Consider the following 26,645-nt stretch of genomic DNA (forward strand, 5'->3'; position numbering starts at 1 on the left):
ATGCACATAGTGAGAGAGAGAGAGCTGAACCTGGAGAAGAGTCTAACACAATTAGACCCAACCAAATCTTGAGAAAAGAAAAAGATAATTACTTGACACATTTGGAAAGAATTAATAAATAAACAGAGCAAACTAGACTCCTATTTTGCCCTAAAACAGAGAGTAAACCGTGGCAGAATACCTGACCACTGTGGCTGACCCAAACTTAAGGAAAGTGTTGACTATGTACAGACTCAGTGAGCATAGCCTTGCTATTGAGAAAGGCCGCCGTAGGCAGACCTGGCACTCAAGAGAAGACAGGCTATGTGCTCACTGCCCACAAAATGAGGTGGAAACTGAGCTGCACTTCCTAACCTCCTGCCCAATGTATGACCATATTAGAGACACATATTTCCCTCAGATTACACAGATCCACAAAGAATTCAAAAACAAACCCAATTTGATGAACTCCCAAATCTATTGGGTGAAATACCACAGTGTGACATCACAACATGCAAGATTTGTGATTTTGCCACAAGAAAAGGGCAAACAGTGAAGAACAAGCACCATTGTATATACAACCCATATTTGTTTATTTATTTTTCCTTTTGTACTTTAACTATTTGCACATCGTTACAACACTATATATACAGTGGGGCAAAAAAGTATTTAATCAGCCACCAATTGTGCAAGTTCTCCCACTTAAAAAGATGAGAGAGGCCTGTAATTTTCATCATAGGTACACTTCAACTATGACAGACAAAATTAGAAAAAAAACGAGTGGAGGACAGAGGAGCCTCTTAAAGAAGAAGTTACAGGTCTGTGAGAGCCAGAAATCGTGCTTGTTTGTAGGTGACCAAATAGTTATTTTCCACCATAATTTGCAAATAAATTTATAAAAAATCCTACAATGTGATTTTCTGGATTTTTTTTCTCATTTTGTCTGTCGTAGTTGAAGTGTACCTATGATGAAAATTACAGGCCTCATCTTTTTAAGTGGGAGAACTTACACAATTGGTGGCTGACTAAATACTTTTTTGCCCCACTGTACATAATATGACATTTGAAATGTTTTTATTATTTTGGAACTTTTGTGATTGTAATGTTTACTGTTCATTTGTAATGTTTGTTTCACTTTAGTTAATTATCTAGTTCACTTACTTTGGCCATGTTTAACATGTGTTTCCCATGTCAATAAAGCCCTTTATATTGAGAGAGAGAGAGGAGGGGGGGAAGACACAGGGGGAAGAGAGAGCAGCGGTGAGGAGGGTATGTGTGACGGGATGTGGTTTATGGAGATGCAGAGGAGATTTAGTAATTTTGTCGTTGAATGAGGTGGGTTGCAGTAGTAATAGGGGTTGGGGGGGGGGGGGGGGGGGTTCCTCATGCACAAAGGACAGTTCTTTACCCCGCCCCAATCCCAACTCCATCGTCACTACACCCCCACCCCCTCGCATCCTCAGGGAAGAGAAACTTTGAACAATGCATTCGCCACATTCTGACCCACTAAGAGAGGAATGGGGGTAGGGTAAAGAGGGGGGTTCACAAATACAATCACCTGCCTCCACAGCACAGCCAACCACACCTAAGTATAATGGGAGTTCTCTCACACCCAAGTAGAAATTCAAATCCACTCAACTGGGAGAGCCTGGCTTACCTTTTGTGTTGCCAAGTACTATGTGTTATGGTGGTTGGATTTAAGTTGCTAACCCCCTGTTGTTTTTGCCTTTCTCTCCCCCTCTCTGTCTGTAAACCTTTCCATCTTCCTCTACATTGTCCATTTCTTTCCTTCTCACTCTGTCCCATTGCTCCTTCTCTCTTTCTTACATCCTCTCTCTTCCCCTCTCCATTTATCCATCTTTTCTTCTAGTGCGTATCAAGCCTGGCTCAGCGTCTCCAGTGGAGTACCAGAGTGACAGTGATGTGGAGAGTGGGACAGAGTCGGGTTCAGCTTCCTTCAGTACACCGGGACTGGACACAGGGTGAGTGTCAGACTGGAAGGTGGTGGTATAGGACTGGACACAGGGTGAGTGTCATAGATTGGAAGGTGGTGGTATAGGCCTGGACACAGGGTGAGTGTCATAGACTGGAAGGTGGTGGTATTGGCCTGGACACAGGGTGAGTGTCATAGACTGGAAGGTGGTGGTATAGGCCTGGACACAGGGTGAGTGTCATAGACTGGAAGGTGGTGGTATAGGCCTGGACACAGGGTGAGTGTCATAGACTGGAAGGTGGTGGTATAGGCCTGGACACAGGGTGAGTGTCATAGACTGAAAGGTCGTGGTATAGGCCTGGACACAGGGTGAGTGTCATAGACTGGAAGGTGGTTCAGTAGGGCTCATCCTCCAGTACACAGGGCCTGAACACAAGGTGGTGGTTCTGTAGGGCTCATCCTCCAGTACACAGGGTGGTGGTTCTGTAGGGCTCATCCTCCAGTACACAGGGTGGTGGTTCTGTTGTGCTCGTCCTCCAGTACACAGGGCCTGGACACATGGTGGTGGTTCTGTAAGGCTCATCCTCCAGTATAAAAGGCCTTGGACACAGGGTGGTGGTTCTGTAGGGCTCATCCTCCAGTACACAGGGCCTGGACACATGGTGGTGGTTCTGTTGGGCTCATCCTCCAGTACACAGGGTGGTGGTTCTATAGGGTTCATCCTCCAGTACACAGGGTGGTGGTTCTGTTATGCTCGTCCTCCAGTACACAGGGCCTGGACACAGGGTAGTGGTTCTGTAGGGCTTATCCTCCAGTTCACAGGGTGGTGGTTCTGTAGGGCTTATCCTCCAGTTCACAGGGTGGTGGTTCTGTAGGGCTCGTCCTCCAGTACACAGGGCCTGGACACAGGGTGGTGGTTCTGTAAGGTTTGTCCTCCAATACACAGGGCCTGGACACAGGGTAGTGGTTCTGTAGGGCTCATCCTCCAGTACACAGGCCTTGGACACAGGGTAGTGGTTCTGTAGGGTTCATCCTCCAGTACACAGGGTGGTGGTTCTGTTGTGCTCGTCCTCCAGTACACAGGGCCTGGACACAGGGTAGTGGTTCTGTAGGGCTTATCCTCCAGTTCACAGGGTGGTGGTTCTGTAGGGCTTATCCTCCAGTACACAGGGTGGTGGTTCTGTAGGGCTCGTCCTCCAGTACACATGGTGGTGGTTCTGTAGGGCTCATCCTCCAGTACACAGGGTGGTGGTTTTGTAGGGCTCGTCCTCCAGTACACAGGGCCTGGACACAGGGTGGTGGTTCTGTAAGGTTCGCCCTCCAATACACAGGGCCTGGACACAGGGTAGTGGTTCTGGTGGGCTCGTCCTCCAGTACACAGGGTGGTGGTTCTGTTGGGCTCATCCTCCAGTACAAAGGGTGGTGGTTCTGTTGGGCTCATCCTCCAGTACACAGGGTGGTGGTTCTGTTGGGCTCGTCCTCCAGTACACCGGGCCTGGACACAGGGTAGTGGTTCTGTAAGGTTCGTCCTCCAATACACAGGGCCTGGACACAGGGTAGTGGTTCTGTAGGGCTCATCCTCCAGTACACAGGGCCTGGACACATGGTGGTGGTTCTGTAGGGCTCATCCTCCAGTACACAGGGCCTGGACACAGGGTGGTGGTTCTGTTGGGCTCATCCTCCAGTACACAGGGTGGTGGTTCTGTAGGGCTCGTCGTCCAGTACACATGGTGGTGGTTCTGTTGTGCTCGTCCTCCAGTACACAGGGCCTGGACACAGGGTGGTGGTTCTGTAGGGTTCGTCCTCCAGTACACAGGGTGGTGGTTCTGTAGGGCTCGTCCTCCAGTACACAGGTTCTGGACACAGGGTAGTGGTTCTGGTGGGCTCGTCCTCCAGTACACAGGGTGGTGGTTCTGTTGGGCTCATCCTCCAGTACAAAGGGTGGTGGTTCTGTTGGGCTCATCCTCCAGTACAAAGGGTGGTGGTTCTGTTGGGCTCATCCTCCAGTACAAAGGGTGGTGGTTCTGTTGGGCTCGTCCTCCAGTACACAGGGCCTGGACACAGGGTAGTGGTTCTGTAGGGCTCATCCTCTAGTACACAGGGTGGTGGTTCTGTAGGGTTTGTCCTCCAGTACACAGGGCCTGGACACAGGGTAGTGGTTCTGTAGGGATCGTCCTCCAGTACACAGGGCCTGGACACAGGGTGGTAGTTCTGTAGGGCTCATCCTCCTGTACACAGGGTGGTGGTTCTGTAGGGCTCATCCTCCACAGGGTGTTGGTTCTGTAGGGCTCATCCTCCAGGACACAGGGTGGTGGTTCTGTTGGGCTCGTCCTCCACAGGGTGGTGGTTCTGTAGGGCTCATCCTCCACAGGGTATTGGTTCTGTAGGGTTCGTCCTCCAGTACACAGGGTGGTGGTTCTGTAGGGATCGTCCTCCAGTACACAGGGTGGTGGTTCTGTAGGGCTCATCCTCCACAGGGTGGTGGTTCTGTAGGGCTCATCCTCCAGGACACAGGGTGGTGGTTCTGTTGGGCTCGTCCTCCACAGGGTGGTGGTTCTGTAGGGCTCATCCTCCACAGGGTATTGGTTCTGTAGGGTTCGTCCTCCAGTACACAGGGTGGTGGTTCTGTAGGGATCGTCCTCCAGTACACAGGGTGGTGGTTCTGTTGGGCTCGTCCTCCAGTACACAGGGTGGTGGTTCTGTAGGGCTCGTCCTCCAGTACACAGGGTGGTGGTTCTATAGGGCTCATCCTCCACAGGGTGGTTGTTCTGTAGGGCTCATCCTCCACAAGGTGGTGGTTCTGTTGGGCTCGTCCTCCAGTACACAGGGTGGTGGTTCTGTAGGGCTCATCCTCCACAGGGTGGTTGTTCTGTAGGGCTCATCCTCCACAAGGTGGTGGTTCTGTTGGGCTCATCCTCCACAGGGTGATTGTCAGATAATGGTGGCTGATTGATCCATTGTTTGTTTTATCAAGATACGATAAAACACTTATTGCTATCACAATTTCAACAGACTTTTGTGGGGTACATATTTAGGGTAGTTTGCAGTCCTGATATATGAGTAGAGTTTTACAGGAAGATTGGGGGTATTATTAGAGAATAATGATATAGGGTGAATTTGCTTCTACATTTGGGGTTTGGCTGTGGTGACCTGGGCCCGTCCTTCCTCTCCACTCTCTGGCGCTAATTACATTACTGCAGCACTGATCTGCTCTGGACACTTAACTGTGCAGTGAGGCAGCAACAGGGGAGACAGAGCTCACTCTTTCTAACTGAAATGTAGTGCTTGGAGAGTTAACTTAGCTGTGTGTGTGTTGCTGGGCAGGGTTGTCCCAGAACCAGGTGTAAACAAGATTACGTAATGCAGTTTGCTGTCACACCTCCTTATAAATGGTTTGGAGAGAGAAAAGGAGAGGAGAGGGGTGAGTTAGTGTGTTAAACAGGCAGGATAGGATGAAGAAGGAATTATATTAGCTCTATTGGTGCTGGTTTAGTTTGTTTGAGCCAATGGCTGGGCAGTGAAAACAAGAGAAAGGAAGAGAGAGAGGAGGAAAGGGTGTTAACTAGTTGGCAGGGTGGAGAAAGTGAATGGCAGCGAGGAACAGGGAGGTTGGGAGGGAGAGGAAGTAAAGGAGGGGAGATGGAGAGATGGACAGAAAAAAAGGAGAGAGCGAGAGTTGGGGAGAAGAGCGTGAGAGAAGAGAGAGTGAGAGGAGAGTTGGGGAGAAGAGGGAGTGAGAGGAGAGTTGGGGAGAAGAGAGAGAGAGAGGAGAGTTGAGGAGAAGAGAGAGTGGGAGGAGAGTTGAGGAGAAGAGAGAGTGGGAGGAGAGTTAGGGAGAAGCGAGAGTGGGAGGAGAGTTGGGGAGAAGAGAGAGTGAGAGGAGAGTTGGGGAGAAGAGAGTGAGAGGAGAGTTGGGGAGAAGAGAGAGTGAGAGGAGAGTTGGGGAGAAGAGAGAGTGAGAGGAGAGTTGGGGAGAAGAGAGAGTGAGAGGAGAGTTGGGGAGAAGAGAGAGTGAGAGGAGAGTTGGGGAGGAGAGAGTGAGAGGAGAGTTGGGGAGAAGAGAGAGTGAGAGGAGAGTTGGGGAGAAGAGAGAGAGAGAGGAGAGTTGGGGAGAAGAGAGAGAGAGAGAGGAGAGTTGGGGAGGAGAGAGAGAGGAGAGTTGGGGAGAAGAGAGAGAGAAGAGTTGGGGAGAAGAGAGAGTGAGAGGAGAGTTGGGGAGAAGAGAGAGAGAGAGGAGAGTTGGGGAGAAGAGAGCGAGAGAGTGGGAGGAGAGTTGGGGAGAAGAGAGAGTGAGAGGAGAGTTGGGGAGAAGAGAGAGTGAGAGGAGAGTTGGGGAGAAGAGAGAGTGAGAGGAGAGTTGGGGAGAAGAGAGAGTGAGAGGAGAGTTGGGGAGAAGAGAGAGAGAGAGAGAGGAGAGTTGGGGAGAAGAGAGAGAGAGTGGGAGGAGAGTTGGGGAGAAGAGAGAGAGAGAGTGAGAGGAGAGTTGGGGAGAAGAGAGAGAGAGGAGAGTTGGGGAGAAGAGAGAGAGAGGAGAGTTGGGGAGAAGAGAGAGAGAGAGTGGGAGGAGAGTTGGGGAGAAGAGAGAGAGAGAGTGAGAGGAGAGTTGAGGAGTGAGGGAGAGGAAAGTTGAGGAGAAGAGAGAGTGAGTGAGAGGAGAGTTGGGGAGAAGAGAGAGAGAGTGAGAGGAGAGTTGGGGAGTGAGGGAGAGGAGAGTTGAGGAGAAGAGAGAGTGAGTGAGAGGAGAGTTGGGGAGAAGAGAGAGAGAGAGTGGTTGGTTATTGTTGTTACTGTTGTCCAGTGGACAATTTGATTGTCATTTTTATTTATTTTTATATTGTAAATATCCAAAATAAGCTTTGGCAATATGTACATTGTTACGTCATGCCAATAAAGCAAATTGAATTAAATTGAGTGAGAGATCAGCGTTGAACTGGAAGCTGTCTAACTGTATGGGGTTTTGACAGTTACTGTCTAGCCCTCTGGTGGCCTGTAAATTCACCCAGGGACCAGACATCACTATGAGATGTGATGAACCTGAACAATGGACTTCATTTGCAGTGATTATTAAGAGTCAGGCTCTGTTAAGGCCTCAGCATGCTTCAGTTCGGCTGGCACCAAACTGAACTCAGCTAGGCGAACCGAACAAGTGTGCTCGCATACACCCTTAAAAGGCCTTCACTTGAAAAATGAGAAAAAAGCCGCAATAGTGGCGTTTGTCCATTTTGAGACTCCATAGCCACTTAAAGGGGAAAGTCAGTTAAGAACAAATTCTTATTTACAATGATGGCCTACACAGCCAAACCCTAACCAGGACGGCACTGGGCCAATTGTGCGCCGCTCTATGGGACTCCTGATCACAGCCGGTTGTGATACAGCCCGGGATCGAACCAGGGTCTGCGATGCAGTGCCTTAGACCGCTGCGCCACTAGGAGCCCCAATATTGTCTCATAAAACAAAACATATAAGATCTCCTAAGTTTGTGTTAACCTCAGACCATATTTTGGGCGTTTATCCCAAAACCCTATTCTTTCCCTTTCATTTTCCCCATAGGAAACTCTGAACAAACCAGAGAGAAGTAATTTCAGGGTTTTAGGACTATAAGCTATAGATGTTACATCATAGTCATTTCCTTCCAGGGTTAGTTGGGACATAGACAGTATGGGTGGGGATGGAGAGGTAAAGGTGTTACATTATAGTCATTTCCTTCCAGGGTTAGTTGGGACATAGACAGTATGAGTGGGGATGGAGAGGTAAAGGTGTTAGTCATTTCCTTCCAGGGTTAGTTGGGACATAGACAGTATGGGTGGGGCTGGAGAGGGAAAGGTGTTACATCATAGTCATTTCCTTCCAGGGTTAGTTGGTACATAGACCGTATGAGTGGGGCTGGAGAGGTGTTAGTCATTTCCTTCCAGGGTTAGTTGGGACATAGACAGTATGGGTGGGGCTGGAGAGGTAAAGGTGTTAGTCATTTCCTTCCAGGGTTAGTTGGGACATAGACAATATGGGTGGGGCTGGAGAGGTAAAGGTGTTACATCACAGTCATTTCCTTCCAGGGTTAGTTGGGACATAGACAGTATGGTTGGGGCTGGAGAGGTAAAGGTGTTAGTCATTTCCTTCCAGGGTTAGTTGGGACATAGACAGTATGGGTGGGGCTGGAGAGGTAAAGGTGTTACATCATAGTCATTTCCTTCCAGGGTTAGTTGGGACATAGACAGTATGGGTGGGGCTGGAGAGGTAAAGGTGTTAGTCATTTCCTTCCAGGGTTAGTTGGGACATAGACAGTATGGGTGGGGATGGAGAGGTAAAGGTGTTAGTCATTTCTTCCAGGGTTAGTTGGGACATAGACAGTATGGGTGGGGCTGGAGAGGTAAAGGTGTTAGTCATTTCCTTCCAGGGTTAGTTGGGACATAGACAATATGGGTGGGGCTGGAGAGGTAAAGGTGTTACATCATAGTAATTTCCTTCCAGGGTTAGTTGGGACATAGACAGTATGGGTGGGGCAGGAGAGGTAAAGGTGTTAGTCATTTCCTTCCAGGGTTAGTTGGGACATAGACAGTATTGGTGGGGCTGGAGAGGTAAAGGTGTTAGTCATTTCCTTCCAGGGTTAGTTGGGACATAGACAGTATGGGTGGGGATGGAGAGGTAAAGGTGTTAGTCATTTCTTCCAGGGTTAGTTGGGACATAGACAGTATGGTTGGGGATGGAGAGGTAAAGGTGTTAGTCATTTCCTTCCAGGGTTAGTTGGGACATAGACAGTATGGTTGGGGCTGGAGAGGTAAAGGTGTTAGTCATTTCCTTCCAGGGTTAGTTGGGACATTGACATTATGGGTGGGGCAGGAGAGGTAAAGGTGTTAGTCATTTCTTTCCAGGGCTTATTGGGACATAGACAGTATGGGTGGGGCTGGAGAGGGAAAGGTGTTAGTCATTTCTTTCAAGGGTTAGTTGGGACATGGACAGTATGGGTGGGGCTGGAGAGGTAAAGGTGTTAGTCATTTCCTTCCAGGGTTAGTTGGGACATTGACATTATGGGTGGGGCAGGAGAGGTAAAGGTGTTAGTCATTTCTTTCCAGGGCTTATTGGGACATAGACAGTATGGGTGGGGCTGGAGAGGGAAAGGTGTTACATCATAGTCATTTCCTTCCAGGGTTAGTTGAGACATAGACAGTATGGGTGGGGCTGGAGAGGTAAAGGTGTTAGTCATTTCTTTCCAGGGCTTATTGGGACATAGACAGTATGGGTGGGGCTGGAGAGGGAAAGGTGTTACATCATAGTCATTTCCTTCCAGGGTTAGTTGAGACATAGACAGTATGGGTGGGGCTGGAGAGGTAAAGGTGTTAGTCATTTCCTTCCAGGGTTAGTTGGGACATAGACAGTATGGGTGGGGCTGGAGAGGTAAAGGTGTTACATCATAGTCATTTCCTTCCAGGGTTAGTTGGGACATAGACAGTATGGGTGGGGCTGGAGAGGTAAAGGTGTTAGTTAATTTTTTCCAGGGTTATTTGGGACAAAGACAGTATGGGTGGGGCTGGAGAGGTGTTAGTCATTTTCCTTCTAGGGTTATTTGGGACATAGACAGTATGGGTGGGGCTGTATGAAATATGATCGGGTAACACTAACAGTTCATATTCATATTCAGGTAACTCGCTTCTTTCTAGTAATCCTGCTAATACAGGTGATCCTCTGACATTCTGTCATTTCACTAAATACACGACTCAATGCATGTCACTCCAGCCTTACCCATATCATGACAGGCCCCCCCCCCTCTCTCTCTCTCTTCCATTGTTTCTCTCTCCATCTCTTTCCTTCTCTCTCTCTCTCTCTCTCTCTCTCTCTCCTTTGCCTTCCTCTCTCTCTCTTCCATTGTTTATCTCTCCATTTATTTCCTTCTCTCTCCTTTGCCTTCCTCTCTCTCTCTCTTCCATTGTTTCTCTCTCTGTCTCGTTCCTTCTCTCTCTCCTTTGCCTTCCCCTCTCTCTCTCTCTCTTTCTCTCTCTCTCTCTCTCTCAGGTCAGGCGTAGACATGGACATGCAGGTGGATCCTGATTCGCCAGACATGAAGAGGAGACGTGTCCATATGTGTGACTATGATGGCTGTAACAAGGTGTACACCAAGAGCTCACACCTCAAAGCCCACCGCAGGATACACACAGGTAACACACACACTGACCCTGTCCCACCCACATACTAATCTTTAGCCAATGACTGACCCAGGACCCACATTTTGTAGCCAATGAAGAGACACTTAATGTAGATCTATACTAGAGCTTCATATCTTATTGTTTTTTACCTAAAGTACTGCCTCCGAATGACATGTTCTCTTATAAATCGATCTGTGGATACAGTAGATCGAAATGTCTTGCATTGTTCCCACGGACACACCAGTATTTTTTTCTGGGTCTGTATGACGTAGGATGTGAAATCTGGGATGTCCCTCTTACCATTCCATTCGCTCTTCCGACTGTCCATCAACTCCTCGCTGAACCCTACATCACAGCCATAGACAAAGCACGTGCCTGCAATCGTTACATCGTAGCGCAGCAGGAGAGAGTGGTTTCATCACGGTAGCACATTCAGAGATTGATTTATTGGCATTCATCTAAAATAATGTTAAACAAAACACTTTGTTTGTCATAGATGGACAATATTAATATGAGATGAAAGGCTAGTTCCTAGCGAGTTCAGGAAGCCAAGCTAGAGCTCTGTGAGACGTTCACAGCGATGAGACATTTAGATCAGGAGAGACCTTTAGAAAATAAATAAGATCTTTATAATCATTTTATCATTTGATGATGCTATATTTAGAAAGCATATGTCATTTCAAGCCTTATTCATACAGTTTTGTTGAATAGGAAATAAATAATATTTGTATCATATTTGTACTTGAGCTTGTGTCCTCAAAAGTGACTACACCTCAGCAATGTATAACTATTTTTAGCAGAAAGGTGAGTTTTGAACCTTTCTATGAGTATGCAGGATTACTAGTTATTGTTTATGGCCCTCTCATGATAAATAATGACTAGTTATTGTTTATGGCCCTCTCATGATAAATCATTACTAGTTATTGTTTATGGCCCTCTCAGGATAAACCATTACTAGTTATTGTTTATGGCCCTCTCATGATAAACCATTACTAGTTATTGTTTATGGCCCTCTCATGATAAACCATTACTAGTTATTGTTTATGGCCCTCTCATGATAAATAATTACTAGTATCGTTTATGGCCCTCTCATGATAAATCATTACTAGTTATTGTTTATGGCCCTCTCATGATAAAGCATTACTAGTTATCGTTTATGGCCCTCTCATGATAAATAATTACTAGTATTGTTTATGGCCCTCTCATGATAAATAATTACTAGTTATCATTTATGGTCCTCATGATAAATCATTACTAGTTATTGTTTATGGCCCTCTCAGGATAAATCATTACTAGTTATTGTTTATGGCCCTCTCAGGATAAATCGTTACTAGTTATTGTTTATGGCCCTCTCAGGATAAATCATTACTAGTTATTGTTTATGGCCCTCTCAGGATAAATCATTACTAGTTATTGTTTATGGCCCTCTCAGGATAAATCATTACTAGTTATTGTTTATGGCCCTCTCAGGATAAATCATTACTAGTTATTGTTTATGGCCCTCTCAGGATAAATCATTACTAGTTATTGTTTATGGCCCTCTCAGGATAAATCATTACTAGTTATTGTTTATGGCCCTCTCAGGATAAATCATTACTAGTTATTGTTTATGGCCCTCTCAGGATAAATCATTACTAGTTATTGTTTATGGCCCTCTCAGGATAAATCATTACTAGTTATTGTTTATGGCCCTCTCATGATAAATCATTACTAGTTATTGTTTATGGCCCTCTCAGGATAAATCATTACTAGTTATTGTTTATGGCCCTCTCAGGATAAATCATTACTAGTTATTGTTTATGGCCCTCTCAGGATAAATCATTACTAGTTATTGTTTATGGCCCTCTCATGATAAATCATTACTAGTTATTGTTTCTTAGGTTACGTTTTATATTACATTTAGTTAGATTTAACTGGTTTTATTCCAATATTTGCACAATCAATCAACCAATCAACTAATCATCTCCATATCTTCTTCCCTGTAGGAGAGAAGCCGTACCACTGTACATGGGAGGGCTGTACCTGGAGGTTCGCCCGGTCAGACGAGCTGACGCGACACTTCCGTAAACACACGGGCATCAAGCCCTTCCGCTGCACCGACTGTGACCGCTCCTTCTCCCGGTCTGACCACCTAGCCCTACACCGGAGACGCCACGTCATGATGTGAACCATGACCCCTGACCTTTGACCTTTAAACCTTAACCCCCTACTACCTTCGCCCTCCAACCCATCACCTCCCTCCCCAGCCCCCCTCGGGACTCAGATGGGAGGGCCTGAACTCTGACCCCTAGAGGTTCTCTGCTGTGCCACTTCCTTTTACTGTTCCCCCTCCTCTCCTCTCTAAAAAATAATCAAGGTTAAGACAACATACATGTTCCATGCGGGAGCGTTTGAAAATAAACTTGTTCATTGGACCAGCGCTGATTCGACAGGATTAGCATTGAAAATGTCACCAGTGGTCAGGAAATCAAGTAATAAAGTGGCTGTAGATCATTTGAAAAACATTTAAATGAATAGAATGGCAGTAAAACAGTTATGTTATGTGTTTGCACAGTAGTTAGCTGAAATTCACTATGATTGTGTTTATTATCCACTTTGATGGCGAGCTTTCTGTACTGCTAAAATTCACTTTCAGTCATTTTTGATCGCATTGCTGGTCCATTGTTTAGACCTAATCTTCTCTACGCTACGCCTCGTCCTCCATTTTGAACTGTGGGTCATCGTGGAGATCATTACATTAAAGAGGTGGAGAAGGAAGATCCCAAAAGGATGAGAGGAGTTTGTTGTTGTTTTCTGGTTGCTTAGCACCTGAAGGGGTAGTCCACAACTCTCATACCCCACAGTTTACCTCCTCGTTTCTCCCTCACACCCCACTCAGTGTGCACACAGCCAGAGGCTATCTACTTCAACAGCACCCTATCCATCCAGAAGATCGACAAACCAGTGAAGACAAACCTGGGATACAGCAGAGAGAGAGATGGACAGGCTGGACAGAGAGAGAGACGGAGGACATACTTTGAAATGATGCAGGGTTACCTACATCACACACTCAGCTCAGAGCAAGAGGATAAGGAGGACAGAGAGGAGGTGGAGGCATGTTTGTTTATTTGAGAGGGGAAAACACTTCAGAGATTACATTTCTGTCTAGCAACTGTTTACTGTGTTTTATCATCTTCTGTTAACCTGCGTTGCATGCATGGGCTAGCTGCCTGTATGTGTGTGTGATTGTGTGTGAGTGTTAGTGTAGTGTGTGCTATTTAAAGACAGTTGATGATGCATCGTGTCCTCTCCTCCATACATATCCTTTCCTCAGCAGAGTCAGCAGACCCCTCGGGTGTGGTGGTGTAGAAATGTCTTATTCAACCCCCTTCCACGCCATTTCTCCGCTCCCCCATCTCCTAAAACAGGGAGCTACAAGACTGTGAAGATTCTGTTTTATTAATATTTTCAATCAGAAATTAAATCATGTTCACTTGCCCCACATTTATAGCTTGTTGTTCAGTAACAGTATTTGTGTTGTTTAAAAAAAAAAAGGCCTTCTGTAAGTTTTTTCAATTTCTTCTCTTTCTCTTTCTATTTGCTAATGATTGGCTCATAGCATAATAACATCCCTTTTTTTACTATTTCATATCCTTAGATTGTGTTTGAGGCTGTAAAAGTATAACAAGAAAGAGGTTGAGATTACAAACTAGGGGAGCTTGTGTTTGTGTGTGTAACAAATAATCAGAACTGAGGATTTTAGAAGTGTGTGTTCGGTGCAGCCCGTCGGAGCCTTAATGAATCAAAGTCAATCTGGGAAACTCTGTTTTTAGAAACGCACGTTTGTTTTGGTCTTCAGGGTTACCCGGGAAACGGGGTCTCATTGCCCTGACGACACATCACAGCATTTCTACCCAATTATCGACCCAGATCAGGGCCTGTATTCACAAAGAGTCTCAGAGTAGGAGTTCTGATCCATATTATCATATTCATTATTATCTAAAAGGCTAAACTGATCCTAGATCAGTACTCCTACTCTGAGCCTGACTGATCTCCATGTCTTAAGGTGGTTGTTTTTAGCTCCTGCTCTCTGTGTTCACTTGATTATGCAACCTCCACAGACCTCGCTCCTAGCGCAGTACTGGGGTAAGTGGTTAAATATGTGTTGCTACAGGAACATATACAGCACTCGCTACTAAGCACTGTTCTGGAGTCAGTGGTAATGTACATCTTGCTACTGGGACATACACAAACCTCCCTCTTAAGCGCTGTTCTGAAGTCAGTGGCTAAGTACAGCTCCTATGGTACATGCGTACAGAGGGCATACTAAAGAACATGTAAGTGTTTAGCTCTCTCACTAACAGTCGCAGCAGCCATCATCATTTCAAACGCTAGCTAAATAAAACACGATTGAATTTAACATTTCATTTTTTTCTGTTGACAATGTAAAAACAAAGTGCAGATAATAGTGCTTTTCTGACTGTGAACCCAGCCTTGGTGTGGGTTGAGTTGAGCGCATGCCTGAAGCAGAGAGGGATTTTATTGGTCCACACAGAGCAATGCAATGCTCCTATGAGATTCTCTCATTCTCTGCTTCAACTCCTAACAATGTTACTAAGCACATATTTCCAGAAGAGGACATGCATTTGATTGCAACTTGTTATTAGATGGTATTAGACATTAAGGACTATGAGAAATAATTCAAGAGCAGGAAGTGTACATACTGTATATAATCAAAAAGCATAATAAATGTAACGGGTGGAGTTCTATTTTTAACACTGACTAGACAATGTGAAAAATATCATTTTTTCTTTTATTTTCTACTCTGTTGGATGGATTTACAACTGAAATGTGTTATAAAAAAAAAAAGTGTTCTTTTTTTTTTAACGTCCCAAAAATCGGTCCCGTTTGTGTCGTGCACATTTAGTTTTTGTGAGGTTGGTGAGCATGTCGGTGTGATTATGCTGCCCTAACCTTACAGTCCTAATGACATGCAACACGCAACAACAAAACCATGAAGGACCGTCTCAACCTGAACAACCGTCCAAAATGGCACCCTACTATCTAATGCACTTCTTTTGACCAGGCCCCCTAGGGCTTTGGTTAAAAGTAGTGCACTATATAGGGAATATGGGGCCATTAATTGAGACATAGACAGTATGGGTGGGGATGGAGAGGTAAAGGTGTTAGTCAACCCAGAGTTGAAAATCTGATATGATCTAACATCTGTTATCATTGGTCAAACCCACCTTACCTCATTGATGCGTACAATACAAGTTCCCCTTTAATGTCCATTGTGAAGTATTACTCCATATACCACAAAGAAAACAATACCAGAATAGATCAATACAATGCAGTACGTCAATATAGAAATGTTCTGTTCAACAAAAGACAGATCCATTTATGGTTTAGCCGTGGCAGCATACGACTTAAGACTCTATACTGTACTGTATTTGTACAAGCCCATTTATCCACTTCACTAGTCACCCCTCACTTCAACAATATGGCACCACATAATGTAAGCGTGGATTGATTGTGTGTGTGTGTGCATGTGTGTATAAGTGTGTGAGTGTGCCTCTTATCATTAATCAAAACTCCTTTTCTTAAAGTAACTGTCTAGTGTTGGCAGATTTTTATGACATATCACCTAGAATTAATAACAACGAGTGAAATTGTTTACTTCCAGTTTGTTTTAATTCACTATGTTAAAACACAGGTTTTCTGCGTTGCAATAGTGTAGGTGTACCCCAACAACAGAATGGTATGGGCGTATACCGGTCATTAAAAATATTTGTGCCAGTAGACCGCTGATTGGCCAGCTCATCCTCCTTCAGGAGGATGACATCATCCTCTATGAGGAAATGGCAAGCATTTTTTAAACGGTCTGTTTGAGTTACACATTTGAGCAGTGTCCAAATGATTGAGCAGCATCCAAATGATGCTTTGGCCACAAATACAAGTATTGGATGAGTCAACAACATTATTTCGGTATGAGTTAACAGAATAGATTGTCACTGGACAGTTACTTTAACAACCAGAATTGTAGGTATTTTATATTGAATGCATTAACTTTTGGGCCAGTACTATATTACTCAGTGCAATGCAGTTATTGTTAATGTCATTAATATTATTTGTTTTGTATTTGTACAGAACAAATCTGTAAAGATTAGTGAGGAAGAACGTGAGCTTTTTGATACTGTGAAAAATGGTGTTTCATTAAGTCTGTTTCCCCCTGTACAGTTGAGATTTACCCCACTCCTTTTATAGAATAAAAGGTTTTTGGTGCAGATTGTTGATGCAATGTCTTTATTGTTGACTACGGGTGAAATTTTCATAAAATATATGTATCCTGGTGGAAACAGCAGGATCACTGCATTCCCCATTGAAGTAAGTTACATAGAATGGTGAATGCAGGGATCAGGCTGCCGAGGCTAAAATAATCGTGCAAAGTGTAAAGATGACCATGAACCTCATTATAATCGGGCTGCATGATTAGAAACTTTTCTTCGACAATGTCCGTTTATAATGAGGCGAATATTTATGTATTGCTCAGTTTACTATACTCTAGTTAAATAAGCGCCTCCTTATAACGCACATTGTTGAAGAAAAGTTTCAAATTAAATCACACTGCAAGATGAGGCATTTTTTTATACTTTACACATCTTTTGCATTACAAAGATGTCGCCCTTTAAATATTATTTGACAAGAAAAACGACGGTTAAGAGTGACTTTTGGGACAGTGGGAAGAATAACTTGCATGAGAGTAATATAGTCAACCTCATGGGGGAGCGCTATGACAGAGAATGATGCACAAGTGGTGAAGGTGCCTGTGAAGCTGCACTGCCTCAGACTGTTTATGCAACTCCGCCCATTCTTTCCTAGCAGCCAATCAAATTCAAATTGTAGATGGCGGGACAGCAAGAATATTTTTGAAATATTTGATGCAGGTGTGAAAAAAATAAGCACATTGCATCCAAAAACACTGAAATATGTAGATTATTTGCGAAGACTATTTCCAATTTATACAAGCTGATATACTGTAGATTGCTGGTTAGTTATCTTTTCAAATGATCTAACGTAGCTTGCTAGATAGCTAGTTAGCTAGCTGCATATTGCTGGCTATTTGTCAACATAATGCAGCAAGTACAGCAACTGTTAAACTGCTTAGCTACCTATTTTCTGTGAAGCAATTAGCTAATCGCAAACTGTAATTTAGCTGGCTGGTTAGATAGTTATAACTATCTTTGCATCTAACACAATGCAGGCTCCTCCCAGGCTGATCAGTGTACTTAGAGGCCTCTAACTAGCTAGAGTCGATGTCTGAGCCCCAGTGGAAATCAAATTAGCATAATGCAGCAATCCCCCCAAAAATCTGTCAATTTGAACTAGAGATGCATCTCAGTGAATCCACCGCACCTGCCAATGTTGCGCGTCCGCATCTGCGGTGAAAGGAGACGGAGCTAGAGCCATGTTTGTCAGACAATGAGACAAAATACATTGTCTGTAGCATCCGGATGTTTTGGCCGACAAAACTATTATGATGGCTTTCTCCATTTTCTCCCACAAGTGTATTGGGACTCGTCTGAAGTCGGTACTGACAATCTGCCAACTTCTGTCTGTAGCATCTGAACAGTTTGGGCTACACACTAATATGACCCCTCTGTGGAAAGTTGAGACTCTCACAGACACAATGGTGTTCTCCATTTTTCTCTACTACCCCCACAAGCGTCTGAAGCTGGTACAGCCGATCTGCCAACTTCTGTCTGTAGCATCTGAACAGTTTGGGCTACACACTAATATGACCCCTCTGTGGGAAGGTGAGACTCTCACGAACACGTACACAAACGTGTACACTCCCACGAACACTCGTCTGAAGGTCCCCCGGTACCAGTTGAAAAAAAGTTAAGGAAGTATATATGGAGACTGTTTAGTGTCAAAAATAAGGGATGTAAAACAAAACAAATGTTTCCTGACCTTTCTCATATCTCTCAGATATAGAACAGACACTTCAAAACAAGCTTCCTTTGATTTTTTGGGGGACTATCTGTTGTTCCATGTGGTGAATATTTAATCGTTATTTGTGAAAACTTGTGGAGAAATGTTTTAATGTGGGGCGCCGTCCTCAAACAATCGCATTTTCACAAGAATTTAAGCTTTCAGCCAATATAAGACACTTGTATGTACCTAAATGTTTCATATCCATATTATTTATGATTATTTATTTGAATTGAATGCCCTCCAGTTTCACAGGAAGTTGTTCCGTTAGCGGGATGACTTAAGGGCCTCCCAAGTGGTGCAGCAGTCTAAGGCAGTGCTTGAGGTGTCACTACTTTTTTTATTTTTTTTTATTTCACCTTTATTTAACCAGGTAGGCCAGTTGAGAACAAGTTCTCATTTACAACTGCTTCCTGGCCAAGATAAAGTAAAGCAGTGAGACAACAACACAGAGTTACACATGGTGTAAACAAACGTACAGTCAATAACACAATAGAAAAGTTTATATGCAGTGCAGTGTGTGCAAATAAGGTAAGATTAGGGAGGTAAGGCAAAAAATAGTAATTACAATTTAGCAATTAAACATTGGAAAGATAGATGTGCAGAAGATGAATGTGCAAGTAGAGATACTGGGGTGCAAAGAAGGGAAAAAAATAATAACAATATGGGGATGAGATAGTTGGATAGGCTATTTATAGATGGGGTATGTACAGGTGCAATGATCTGTAAGCTGCTCTGACAGCTGATCTTTAAAGTTAGTAAAAGAGATATGAGTCTCCAGCTTCAGTGATTTTTGCAATTCGTTCCAGTCATTGGCAGCAGAGAACTGGAAGGAAAGAGGCCAAAGGAGGAATTGGTTTTGGGGGTGACCTGTGAAATATACCTGCTGGAGCGCGTGCTACGGGTTGGTGCTGCTAAGGTGACCAGTGAGCTGAGATAAGGCGGGGCTTTACCTAGCAAAGACTTATAGATGACCTGGAGCCAGTGGGTTTGGCGACGAATAGGAAGCGAGGGCCAGCCAACGAGAGCGTACAGGTCGCAGTGGTGGGTAGCATATGGAGCTTTGGTGACAAAACGGACAGCCCCGGGTTCGATCCCAGGCTGTGTCACAGCTGGCCGTGACCGTGAGAACCATGAGGCGGGGCACAATTGGCCCAGCATAGTATGAGTTAGGGAAGGGTTTGGCCGGCCAGCCGGGATTTTCTTGTCCCATCACGCTCTTACGGCACCTTCTGGCGGGTCAGGCACCTGCAAGCTGACTTTGGTTGCCAGCTGGACAGTGTTTCCTCTGACACATTGGTGCGGCTGGCTTCCGGGTTAAGCGAGCAGTGTGTCAAGAAGCGGTGCGCTTGGCATGGTCGTGTTTCAGAGGACGCATTGCTCTCAACCCTCGCCTCTCCCGAGTCTGTAGGGGAGTTGCAGCGATGGGATAAGACTGTAACTAACAATTGGATATCATGGAAAAAGTGGTAAAAGTACATTTTTGTAATTTTTTTCAGTGTATATATTTTTGGGATGCTTCAAGGGGTCTTAAAATTCTAAATCAAATAGCAAAATTATCCTTGGTATGACCTTCTTAAAACAATTGCATATAGCTTAGTAGCCTAAAACCCCAAACAGCAAGCAATGCAAGTGTAGAAGCACGGTTGCTAGGAAAAAGAGAGAGAGGAGAGAGGAACCAGGCTATGAGTGGTGACCAGTCCTCTTCTGGCTGTGCCGGGTAGAGATTATAACAGAACATGGCCAAGATGTTCAAATGTACATAATTAACCAGCATGGTCAAATGATAATAATCACAGTGGTTGTCGAGGGTGCAGCAAGTCAGCACCTCAGGAGTAAATGTTAGTTGGCTTTTCATAGCCGAACATTAGGAGTATCTCTACCTCTCCTGCTGTCTCTAGAGAGTTGAAAACAGCAGGTCTGGGACAGGTAGAGAGAATTAGAGAGAGCATACTTAAATTCACACAGGACACCGGATAAGACAGGAGAAGTACTCCAGATATAACAAACAGACCCTAGCCCCCCGACACAAACTACTGCAGCAGAAATACTGGAGGCTGAGACAGAAGGGGTCAGGAGACACTGTGGCCCCATCCGATGGATCTGAGGACCCATGCCAAATCTTTTCAGTCTCCTGAGGAGGAATAGGTTTCTCGTGCCTGCTTCGTGACTGTCAGGATGTGCTTGGACCATGTTAGTTTGTTGGTGATGTGGACACCAAGGAACTTGAAGCCCTCAACCTGCTCCACTGCAGCCCCGTCGATGAGAATGGGGGCGTGATCGGTCCTCCTTTTACTGTAGCCCACAATCATCTCCTTAGTCTTGGTTATGTTGAGGGAGAGGTTGTTATCCTGGCACCACCCGGCCAGGTCTCTGACCTCCTCCCTATAGGCTGTCTCGTCGTTGATCAGGCCTACCACTGTTGTGTCATCTGCAAATTGAATGATGGTGTTGGAGTCGTGCCTGGCCATGCAGTCATGAGTGAACAAGGAGTACAGGAGGGGGCTGAGCACGAACCCCTGTGGGGCCCCTGTGTTAAGGATCAGTGTGGCGGATGTGTTGTTACCTACCCTAACCTCCTGGGGGCGGCCCGTCAGGAAGTCCAGGATCCAGTTGCAGCGGGAGGTGTTTCGTCCCAAGCTCCTTAGCTTATTGATGAGCTTTGAGGGCACTATGGTGTTGAAAGCTGAGCTATAGTCAATGAACAGCATTCTCACATACAGTTGAAGTCGGAAGTTTACATACACCTTAGCCAAATACATTTAACCTTTCTGATCTCCCCATCCCGGATCCGGGTTCGTGAATACAGACTCAAGCTCATTACCATAACGCAACGTTAACTATTCATGAAAATCGCAAATGAAATGAAATAAATATGCTAGCTCTCAAGCTTAGCCTTTTGTTAACAACACTGTCATCTCAGATTTTCAAAATATGCTTCTCAACCATTGCAAAACAAGCATTTGTGTGACAGTATTGATGGCTAACGTAGCATTTAGCATTAGCATTCAGCTGGCAACATTTACACAAAAAAACAGAAAAGCATTCAAAAAAATCATTTACCTTTGAAGAACTTCAGATGTTTTCAATGAGGAGACTCTCAGATAGCAAATGTTCAGTTTTTCCTGAAAGATTATTTGTTTAGGACAAATCGCTCCGTTTTCTGCGTCACGTTTAGCTATGAAAAAACCCCTGTATCCAGGATTGTGTAAATCTATCAGCAAGCTCATTAGCATAACACAACGTTAACTATTTATGAAAATCGCAAATGAAATGAAATAAATATGCCATGTCTCAAGCTTAGCCTTTTGTAAACAACACTGTCATCTCAGATTTTCAAAATATGCTTCTCAACCATAGGAAAACAATAATTTGTGTAAAAGTAGCTAGCTAGAGTTAGCATTTCGCGTTAGCATTTAGCGTTAGCATTAGCGTTAGCATCCAGCACGCAACATTAACAAAAACATAAAAGCCTTCAAATAAAATCATTTACCTTTGAAGAACTTCTGATGTTTTCAATGAGGATACTCTCAGTTAGATAGCAGATGCTCAGTTTTTCCAAAAAGATTCCTTGTGTATTAGAAAGAGCTCCGTTTTATACATCACATTTGGCTACCAAAAAAAATCCATAAATTCAGTCCTCAAAACGCAAACTTTTTTCCAAATTAACTCCATAATATCGACTGAAAACATGGCAAACGTTGTTTAGAATCAATCATCAAGGTGTTTTTCACATATCTCTTCATTGATACATCGTTCTTGGACACATGCTTTCTCCCCTGAATCAAATGGTAAAGTGGAAGCAGCTGGCAATTGCGCACCGAATTCGACGCAGGACACCAGGCGGACACTTGGAAAATGTAGTCTCTTATGGTCAATCTTCCAATGATATGCCTACAAATACGTCACAATGCTGCTAAGACCTTGGGCGAACGACAGAAAGTGTAGGCTCATTCGTTGCGCAATCACAGCCATATAAGGAGAGAATGGAAAACAGAGCTTCAGAAATTCTGCTAATTCCTGGGTGATGCATCATCTTGGTTTCGCCTGTAGAATGAGTTCTGGGGCACTTACAGACAAAATCTTTGCAGATTCTGAAACTTCAGAGTGTTTTCTTTCCAAAACTCACGAATATGCATAGTCGAGCATCTTTTCGTGACAAAATATCGCGCTTAAAACGGGAACGTTTTTTATCCAAAAATGAAATAGCGCCCCTAGAGCTCTAACAGGTTAAACCTGTTGTGACTCGGGGGAAGTATTTTCATTTTTGGAGAAAAAAAACGTTTCCATTTTAAACGGGATATTTTGTCAGGACAAGATGCTAGAATATGCATATAATTGACAGCTTAGGATAGAAAACACTCTAAAGTTTCAGAACTGATGTTGCAGGTGAAAGCCTGAGAAAAATCCAAGCCGGACGTGCCTTCTGTTTTGAAAGCGCTGCGTTCCAATGAGTCCCTATTGAGCAGTGAATGGGCTATCAACCAGATTACTTTTTCTACGTATTCCCCAAGGTGTCTACAGCATTGTGACGTAGTTTTACGCATTTATGTTGAAGAATACCCGTAAGCGGCTACATTGCGCAAGTGGTCACCTGATGCTCCAGAGAGATTCTCGTGTAAAATACAGAGTTAGCCATTACTCCAATCGGTCCTACTGAAAAACGAATTGTCCCGATGGATATATTATCGAATAGATATTTGAAAAACACCTTGAGGATTGATTATAAACAACGTTTGCCATGTTTCTGTCGATATTATGGAGCTAATTTGGAATATTTTTCACCGTTTTTGTGACTGCAATTTCCGGGCGATTTCTCAGCCAAACGTGAAGAACAAACGGGGCTATTTCGCCTACAAAAATAATATTTTGGGAAAAAAGGAACATTTGCTATCTAACTGGGAGTCTCGTGAGTGAAAACATCCGAAGCTCATCAAAGGTAAACTATTTAATTTGATTGCTTTTCTGATTTCCGTGACCAAGTTACCTGCTGCTAGCTGGACAAAATACGATGCTAGGCTATCGATAAACTTACACAAATGCTTGTCTAGCTTTGGCTGTAAAGCATATTTAGAAAATCTGAGATGACAGGGTGATTTTTTTTAAAATAATATGTTTATTATTTTACAATAAAAAATAAAATAAAGACAGCAATACTAACAATGACATTCATTGTACTGTTGAATGGGACGGCCAATTTAGAGGACAAAACAAAACTTAACTCACACATACACAAAATAAAACAAAATCCTATTAGGCGGTACATGTATAAGAAGACAGCATATAGTCGTTACAAGCAGTGTAGTTAAGCCAAAAATAAATATTGAGTGGAGTACAGCACAGAGTAGCAGCAGAGCGTCAACCCAGTTATGAAGCGGGACTAGGCCATTTATCCAGTATCGGCTGCCATATTTTGTAAAACATTGGACTTCTATTGGAGGTATTGTATCGAATCTTTTCCATATGTATTACATTCCCTAAATCCCGTAACCACATTTCAAAGGTAGGTACAGTCTCCAGTTTCCAAAATTGCAATATGAGCCTTTTGGCTAATAGAGTACAAAGACAGACAGCTTTCCCTTCGTGGTTATTCCCATCAACTGCACCAAACAGAGCGGTCAATGGGTCTGGGGCTAGAACTCTATCAAAGGCTCTAGATAAGTAATCAAAAATTCGAGCCCAGTAAACATGTAACTTAGGACATGTCCAGAATAAGTGGGTCAACGTCCCCTCATCCTGCTTGCACCTCTCACACTGTGGTGAGGTGTCCGGGAATATTTTATGCAGTTTTACTTTTGAGTAATGTAACCTGTGTATCACCTTAAATTGTACAAGGTTGTGTCTGGCATTCACTGAAATGTGGTTTATATATAGCTTCTACCCAGTCCTCATCTGAGATTTCTGACCCAAGTTCTTGTTCCCAAGCACTTTTAATGGTGTCTGTGGATACCTCTATGTGGGCCTGTAGCACATCATACAGTCTAAAGACCGACCCTTTTGAATGGGGTTTGACAAGGATCAAGCTATCTAATGTAGGACTATTGGCTTCATGCCATACTGTGGGATATGTGTCCTTACGAAATTCCTGAATTGGAGGTATCTGGAAAAATGTGTTGTTGGCATGTTGAACTTTCCCTGTAATTGTTGAAATGAAGCTAACTGACCATCTATGTATAGATTACCAATTGTTGTGAGCCCCTTCTCCCTCCACTGTGAAAACACAGATGACAGGGTGATTAACAAAAGGCTAAACTGTGTCTCAATATATTTAATTTGTGATTTTCATGAATAGGAATATTTTCTAGGGACATTTATGTCCGTTGCGTTATGCTAATTAGTGTCAGGCGATGATTACGCTCCCGCATGCGGGATGGGGAGTCACTAGATTAAACACAGTTTTTCACCATTCCTAACATTTAATCTTAGTAAAAATGCCCTGTTTTAGGTCAGTTAGGATCACCACTTTATTTTAAGAATGTGAAATGTCAGAATAAGTATAGAGAATGTATAGAGTGATTTATTTCAGCTTTAATTTTTTTCATCACATTCCCAGTGGTCAGAAGTTTACATACACTCAATTAGTATTTAGTAGCATTGCTTTTAAATTGTTTGACTTGGATCAAATGTGTTGGGTAGCCTTCCACAAGCTTCCCACAATAAGTTTGGTGAATTTTGGCCCATTCCTCCTGACAGAGCTGGTGTAACTGAGTCAGGTTTGCAGGCCTCCTTGCTCGCACACACTTTTTCAGTTCTGCCCACAAATGTTCTATAGGACTGAGGTCAGGGCTTTGTGATGTCCACTCCAATACCTTGACTTTGCCATTTTGCCACAACTTTGGAAGTGTGCTTGAGTCATTGTCCATTTGGAAGAACCATTTGCGACAAAGCTTTATCTTCCTGACTGATGTCTTGAGATGTTGTGTCAATACATCCACAAAACGTTCCTACTTCATGATGCCATCTATTTTGTGAAGTGCATCAGTCCCTCCTGCAGCATAGCACCCCCACAACATGATGCTGCCACCCCATGCTTCACGGTTGGGATGGTGTTCTTCGGCTTCCAAGCCTCCCCTTTTTCCTCCAAACATAACAATGGTCATTATGGCCAAACAGTTTCATCAGACCAGAGGGCATTTCTCCAAAAATACGATATTTGTCCCCATGTGCAGTTGCAGACTGTGGTCTTGCTTTTTTATGGCGGTATTGGAGCAGTGGCTTCTTCCTTGCTGAGCGGCCTTTCAGGTTATGTCGATATAGGACTCATTTTACTGTGGATATAGGTACTTTTGTACCTTTTTCCTCCAGCATTTTCACAAGGTCCTTCGCTGTTGTTCTGGGATTGATTTGCACTTTTTGCACCAAAGTACGTTAATCTCTAGGAGACAGAACGCGTCTCCTTCCTGAGCGGTATGACGGCTGAGTGGTCCCATGGTGTATATACTTGCATACTATTGTTTGTACAGATGGTCGTGGTACCTTCAGGAATTTGCAAATTGCTCCCAAGGATGAACCAGACTTGTGGACAAGTCTACCATTTTTTTCTGAGGTCTTGGCTGATTTCTTTTGATTTTCCCATGATGTCAAGCAAAGAGGCACTGAGTTTGAAGTTAGACCTTAAAATACATCCACAGGTACACCTCCGATTGACTCAAATGATGTCAATTAGCCTATCAGAAGCTTCTAAAGCCATGACATCATTTCCTGGAATTTTCCAAGCTGTTTAAAGGCACAGTCAACTTAGTGCATGTAAACTTCTGACCCACTGGAATGTTGATACAGTGAATTATAAGTGAAATAATCTGTCTGTAAACAATTGTTGGAAAAATTACTTGTGCCATGCACAAAATAGATGTCCTTACCCGACTTGCCAAAACTATAGTTGGTTAACAAGAAATTTGTGGAGTGGTTGAAAAAAAAGTTTTAATGACTCCAACCTAAGTGTATGTTAACTTCCAAATACAACTGAATGTATGCACCATAGAGGTATTTTAGAATGTTCGCCTGCTGTCTGATTAAAACATTTATGGAGTCATGTTTTGTAAATGATGATTGTGGTCTTTGTGTTTTGCCAATTGCACGATCACACTAGCAGCGAATAGATACGATTATTCTTGTTCAATAGAGCCATTGGACTTATCTCTACGATGTCCCTACCTGCTACGACATTGCAGGATATCTAGGTTGACTCATTTTCCCTGGTTTTGTAAAGACTACAGCCTGATGGGATCCCTACTTCCTTTTGTGTTCACACCTTCAAAGGCAGGCTTTTCAAAAAGGGGACGGTACTAGTTTCTACAGGTTCAAGGGAGGTATATTACCCTGCACTTAGGCTGGACACATCACATTTTTAATAATGCTTTTTTTTGTTGATAAAAACTATTTCATTGCATCCGCCGTGGAGCCCAGTTTAATAATATGACCATATTTCTCAGCTGCTTGCCTTCGTTTTGAAATAATCACAAAAAAACAGGCCTTATTTTAGGGCATTTTTCACCCTGTCAGCTCCTATTAGTTCTATTGAGCCCCCGGCACCAACTCGCCTTCCAGTTCTATTCCCAGTTTATTGCTCTAAATCACAATGCCTGCTTCGCTATTGTTGGCAATGAGATCTGCTCACGTTA

The 26,645-nt window shown here is 43.9% G+C and overlaps 2 protein-coding genes across 21 annotated transcripts in view; one reads left to right on the top strand and one right to left on the bottom strand.

The window, feature by feature from the left end:
- The window catches only part of LOC110491126 (Krueppel-like factor 8), a 161,890-nt gene extending 145,574 nt beyond the window's left edge, over window positions 1-16,316 (top strand). For all 14 annotated transcript variants that reach the window (XM_036950131.2, XM_036950145.2, XM_036950140.2 and 11 more), the window contains 3 exons: window positions 1,850-1,961; window positions 9,920-10,062; window positions 12,036-16,316. In XM_036950131.2, coding sequence (XP_036806026.1) covers window positions 1,850-1,961; window positions 9,920-10,062; window positions 12,036-12,217 — 437 coding nt within the window. In that variant the 3' untranslated portion in view covers window positions 12,218-16,316. The remainder of the gene's footprint in view (window positions 1-1,849; window positions 1,962-9,919; window positions 10,063-12,035) is intronic.
- Window positions 1-22,247, bottom strand: part of rbm41 (RNA binding motif protein 41) — a 218,449-nt gene extending 196,202 nt beyond the window's left edge. For 2 of the 7 annotated variants that reach the window (XM_090201567.1, XM_090201565.1), the window contains exons 1-2: window positions 21,518-21,831; window positions 21,088-21,149 (exon numbers count right to left, since the gene is read on the bottom strand). The gene's annotated coding sequence lies outside the window, so the exon portion shown is untranslated. Of the gene's footprint in view, window positions 1-21,087; window positions 21,150-21,517 lie in introns of all 7 variants that reach the window. The other 5 variants (XM_090201568.1, XM_090201566.1, XM_090201578.1 and 2 more) reach the window with 4 other exon arrangements.
- Between the last annotated feature and the right edge of the window lie 4,398 nt (window positions 22,248-26,645).

This window comes from Oncorhynchus mykiss, chromosome 2, assembly GCF_057628025.1.
Source record: "Oncorhynchus mykiss isolate SJ-2025 chromosome 2, ASM5762802v1, whole genome shotgun sequence".
Classification (NCBI taxonomy): domain Eukaryota; kingdom Metazoa; phylum Chordata; class Actinopteri; order Salmoniformes; family Salmonidae; genus Oncorhynchus; species Oncorhynchus mykiss.